At 58.3% G+C, this 5451-nt stretch overlaps 1 protein-coding gene across 1 annotated transcript; it reads right to left on the bottom strand.

The window, feature by feature from the left end:
• Nucleotides 1-1589: 1589 nt before the first annotated feature.
• LOC308231690 (B-cell differentiation antigen CD72-like) lies at nt 1590-3615 on the bottom strand (the record flags this gene model as incomplete). The annotated part of the gene is made up of 5 exons (XM_080637352.1): nt 1590-1679; nt 1864-2015; nt 2144-2458; nt 3246-3350; nt 3471-3615. The coding sequence occupies 5 exons, from the start codon at nt 3613-3615 to the stop codon at nt 1590-1592; spliced, it is 807 nt and encodes a 268-aa protein (XP_080493478.1).
• Nucleotides 3616-5451: the final 1836 nt, after the last annotated feature.

The raw sequence follows: 5451 nt of genomic DNA, 5'->3' as shown, positions 1-5451 counted from the left end.
GTGGATAAAGAACTGGCTGGATGGCTGCACACAAAGAGTTGTGGTCAATGGCTCGATGTCCAGCTGGAGACCGGTAATGAGTGGTGTCCCTCAGGGATCAGTGTTGGGACCGGTCTTGTTCAACATCTTTGTCGGTGACATGGACAGTGGGATTGAGTGCGCCCTCAGCAAGTTTGCCGATGACACCAAGCTGTGTGGTTCGGTTGATACGCCGGAGGGAAGGGATGCCATCCAGAGGGACCTCGACACGCTTGTGAGGTGGGCTGATGCCAACCTTATGAAGTTTAACCATGCCAAGTGCAAGGTCCTACACCTGGGTCAGAGCAATCCCAGGCACAGCTACAGGTTGGGCAGAGAAGAGATTGAGAGCAGCCCTGCAGAGAAGGACTTGGGGGTGTTGATCGATGAAAAAATGAACATGAGCCGGCTTCAGTGTGCGCTTGCAGCCCAGAAAGCAACCGTATCCTGGGCTGCATCAAGAGGAGCGTGACCAGCAGGTCGAAGGAGGTGATCCTGCCCCTCTACTCTGCTCTCGTGAGACCTCACTTGGAGTATTGTGTGCAGTTCTGGTGTCCTCAACATAAAAAGGACATGGAACTGTTGGAACAAGTCCAGAGGAGGCCACGAGGACGATCAGGGGACTGGAGCACCTCCCGTATGAAGACAGGCTGAGAAAGTTGGGGCTGTTCAGCCTGGAGAAGAGAAGCTGCGAGGAGACCTCATAGCAGCCTCCCAGTATCTGAAGGGGGCCTCTAAGGATGCTGGGGAGGGACTCTTCATTAGGGACTGTAGTGACAGGACAAGGGGTGATGGGTTCAAAGTGAAACAGGAGAAGTTCAGCTTAGGTATAAGGAAGAAGTTCTTTACTGTGAGGCTCGTGAGACACTGGAATTTGTTGCCCAAAGAAGCAGTGAAGGCTCCTACTCTGGCGGTGTTCAAAGCCAGGCAGGACAGAGCCTTGGGCAGTGGTCTAGGGTGAAGCGACCCTGCTCATGGCAGGCGGTTGGAACTGGATGATCTTAAGGTCCTTTCCAACCCAAACCATTCTGTGACTCTATGAATCCGTCTGCCTTTAAAATAGCTTTGCAGTGCAACAGCTTTGGAGACAAGAGTACGCAGGGATGTGGCTGTGCAGGAGGGAAAAGGTGTCTCTGCTGTGCACCCTGCACTCCAGTCACTCAGATGTATGATGGAAAGGGCGTTCCAGAGTTACCACTTGGCCAGGAGAGGACGGACGGTTTAGGACGTGCTCTTCACATCTGGCAGCTTCTCACAGATCCATGGAAACATTCTTGAGCAGTCGAATCTGTACATCATTCCATAGGATATTCCTGGGCAGGACCAACTTGTGTTCCAAGAAGGGAGGGAACATGTGAGAGGTGCCATCACCATGCTCTCAGCCTGCTGCCACCATGGTGTACCCCACACAGCTGCAGCCTCAGGGCCCCTTAGGCTGGGCAGGAGGGTCAGGCCACTGCCCACATTCAAGCATTAGTCCCATGTCAAGGACGGATGCCAGCACAGTGCCCAGCACATCTACCGGTGGCTGGTGAAGCTGTGAGAGATGCAGGTGGCTGAGATGGAACAACTTACTTTTTATATGACCATCCATACTTGTCCTCAGATGGATCGGGATGACGCTTGTATCTCTCCCCGATCCAGTACACGGCACCATTCCCCTGCACAAAGATTTGGGGGGAGAGAAGCTGCCGATGGCCTGCCCCATGCCCGGAGCCCACCGGGTGCCCGAGAACCCCGGGTCTGGTGGTGCCCCCCAGCACCTCTGCAGCGCTGCTGCTGCTGGATCTGCCCAACCCACCGTTGCCCCCAGCCCTGGGGTGCTGCAGCCCCCCTGCTCTGTACCGGCACTGTCCACGATGACAAGTCGCCCGGGAGAAGCAGCAGCTGAGCAGATTTCCCTTGGCAGTATTGGTGGCTGTCCCTCCACGTCTTGCTCTCCACGGAGATGAAGAGGCACTTGCCCTTGTAGAGCACCCAGCCCGAGGGGCAGCACTCTGTGGGCAGGGGCACAGCTGAGGCGCTCGCTGTCGCAAGGATGCTCGGGGGTCCCATCCCGGCGGGGATCAGCGCCAGCTCTCCCCGGCAGCACCCCTGCCCGTCCCGCAGCCCAGCACGGCCCTACCTGTGTTCACGCAGGCGCGCAGGCTGGCCACGGTGCTCTGGCTGCTGTTGAGCTCGCCCTGCAGGCGCTGCACATCCCTGTGCAGCTCGGCCAGCTCCCGCCTGGCGCGCCCCAGCTCCAAGTCCTGCAGCTCCAGCGCCGCTCGGCTGCTGTTGCCGTCCCGCCACGCGCGCCCCAGCTCCGCTCTGGCCCTCGCCAGCTCCAGCCGCGTCTGCTCCAGGCGCTGGTCGCGGGCGCTCAGCTCCTGCTCCAGGCGGCCCTGCTCGGCCGCGTGCTCCCGGGAGGCGTCCCGCAGGCTGCGGGTGACCTGCCAGTCTGGGCACAGGCACAGGGATGGGCACGGCGCTGGCACAGCCCGGGCACGGGCACCAGGGACCGACCCGCGCGCCCACGGCCATGGCGAGGGACGCGGGATGAGAGTGTCGGGATGTGGGCAGAGACTGTCCGGGGGTGCCAGGGGGAAAGGAAGGGAAGGGTCTGTGGTGGTAAGTGGAAGGGGGGCAATGGGTGGCAGTGGGAGCCAATGGGAAGGCGTTTGGAGGCAATGAGAAGGCAGTGGGAAGGAAGCTGGAAGCAACGGGCAGGTAGAAAGAGGCAGTGGGAGGCAATGGAAAGGGAGTGGGAGAAAGTTGAAAGCTATCCGAACAGAATGGGAAGCAGTGGGAGGCATTGTGAGGCAATAGGAAGGCAGTGGGAGTCATTGGGAGGCAATGGGAAGGTGGTCAGAAGCAGTGAGGGTGCTGGAAAAGTTTTCCCAAAGAACTGGGAAATGCGTCATCCCTGGCAGTGTTCAAAGGTTGGACAGAGCCTTGGGCAACATGGTCTTGGGCAAGGCAGGGAGTTGGAACTGGTGATGTTAAGGTCCTTTCTGACACAAATCATTCTGCGATTCTCTGATTCTATGATAGGGAGTGAGAAGCAGTGGTAGGCAAGGGGAAAGCAATGCAGGCAGGGAAGATCAGGGTGGCCAAGCCAAAATCAATGCCAGCCCTGGGCCATCAGCCCCTAGCACCCCTCAGCCCTGACACCCCCAGCATCCCCAGACTCAGTCCTGATCTCCCCCTTCATCTCCCCCCACCTCACGGCCCTCACTCAGACTCACAGCAGGTCCCCAGGGCCACGGTGCCCACCACCAGCAGCACCAGCAGCACCATCAGGCTGGTGGCCAGCGGCCCCCTGGGGACACGCCAGCGCCAGGTCCATCGCCCTGCAAGACCTGAAATGAGATGAGATGAGCTATGAGCCCAGCATCCCCCATGGTCCCACTGTCACCCCTCGCTGCCCACCCTGCTCTGCAGCATCCTCGTGTCACTGGCTGGGCTCTGACCTGGGCTGGGCTCTGCAGGCACCGTCCCCACCAGCACATTCTCGTAGGGGCTGTCGTCCTCATCAGGGGCTGCGGGGCAGGAGGGCACGGCCAGCGGTGGGGATGCTGCGAACTTCAGGTCGGCGTAGACCACGCTCTGGGCCATGCTCTGTGCTGCCCTGATGACTCTGGCGGCTCCTGCTCTCTCAGGGGTGTAAGAGAGAAGCGCAGCTGGTTTCTGCGGAAGTGTAAGTTTGCTGTGAGGTGCAGCAGGAAATCCCAGTCTCAGGGACCAGTGCCCCGCCATTGTACCTGACATCACCATCCTGTTCCCTTTCACACCATGAGTCTGCTCAGGGTCCCCAGGGATGGCAGCACGGTGCTGTAGAGGGTTTGGGTGCTGGGGAGGGCTGCCGGGCTCAGCTTACTGACTGTCAGTCTGAGGGCCTGCTTCCACATGGAAACATGTGGCTCTGGTGCTGGCCCCCTCCAGGACAGAGGTTCTCCCTCTCTATATTCTGCTCCAGGGTTTAAGCATCACTGTTGTGCATAAATGTTTGCCTAATGCCTAAAAGGGTTTCCACATTGCAGTATGAGCTCTTGCTCTTCTCCCCTTCCCCTGACCACATCTTCCCCATTCTTCCAGAGAGAAACATGAATCACAGGGGAATCCGTGTCCCAGATATCGAAGGCTCATGATAAACAGTCCCCAGCACGGTGCTCTTACAGTAGCAGGCAGGCAGATGTCATTTGCCCTTGCTAAATCCTGCTGAGCTTCCTCCAGCCTCAACCATGTTCTCCCCAGGTCTGGACTATGTGTTCCCTTGGAGCATATGCTCGATCTTCTTCCTGGGTATTGGGTGGAAGCTGCTCAACGTTTGGCTTTCCAAACCTCTTTCTGTCCTCTTCAAAGCTGGCCATGATTTTTAACTTTCTACAGTGGTGAAGGACTTCTCCTGTTCTTGCAGAGATAACGGAGGGCGCAGCCTTGCAATACAACAGCACTTCTACACCCTTCCATTGTCCCAGGAACTGGCTGTGTCCAGATGTGACCAGCTGCTCCCCACCTCAGTGCCCTTTCTGAAACCTGCCTTTCTCTGGACGCAGTTCAGCAGAGACCTCAGAGATGCTGAGGGGCTGGAGGCTGGGGCCAAGGAGGAGATGCTGTGAGTGCTGGGGTTGTGTCTGGGGATGGGAAGGCAAGGTTGGTGTTGTTGCTCTGTGCATCTCCCCGAGAGGGTCTGAGGTGATGCTGATAAAGGAAGAAGGTCTTTACTGTGAGGGTGGTGAGGCACTGGAACAGGTTGCCCAAAGATGTGATAAATGCTCCATCCCTGGCAGTGTTCAAGGCCAGGTTGGACAGAGCCTTGGGTAACGTGGTCTAGGGTGAGGTGTCCTTGCCCATGGCAGGGGGTTGGAACTGGATGATCTTATGGTCCTTTCCAACTCAAACCATTCTGATTCTACGATTCTATGAAGCCAAGTTCTTCTAGGAGGGGACCAGGGGCAGGACAATAGGCAGCTCTACAAGCTACATCATGGGGAAATTCTCATTCCTAGAGGCCAGAAGGGAACATCAGCATCCATGAAGACCTCCATCCCTCCACAGGGCTGTCCCCAGCGCAATGTGCTTCTGTGCCCAGGCTGGCCCCTAGCTCTCCCATGGCCCAGGGATTTGGGTCTACCCTTATTCTACCACTGCCCTGACCTCAGGCCATGCTGCCCTGGCCCTGCCATGTGCTTGTGGGGACTGTGAGCACTTTTGGGGTGTGGGAGGGGACGGGCCAGTGGTGCTTGGACCAATGGGAGGGTGCTGGTCCCCACACCCGTGCCTCGCTGGTCCCGTCTGCTGCAGCTCAGAGCAAACTTCTGCTTCTGCAGGTGCTGCCCACACTTCTCCTTTTCACCCCTGTGGGACAGTGCAACCGCCGAGGAGCAGGACCACCACACGAAGGCATCCCAAGGGCAGGGTGGGAGCCAGCAGGGCTCAGGGCTTGCCCAC

The sequence above is a fragment of the Psittacula echo genome (assembly GCF_963264785.1).
Source record: "Psittacula echo genome assembly, chromosome: Z".
Lineage (NCBI taxonomy): Eukaryota > Metazoa > Chordata > Aves > Psittaciformes > Psittacidae > Psittacula > Psittacula echo.
Note: the sequence above shows the minus strand (reverse complement) of the source record. Positions and strands in the feature narration are given on the sequence as shown.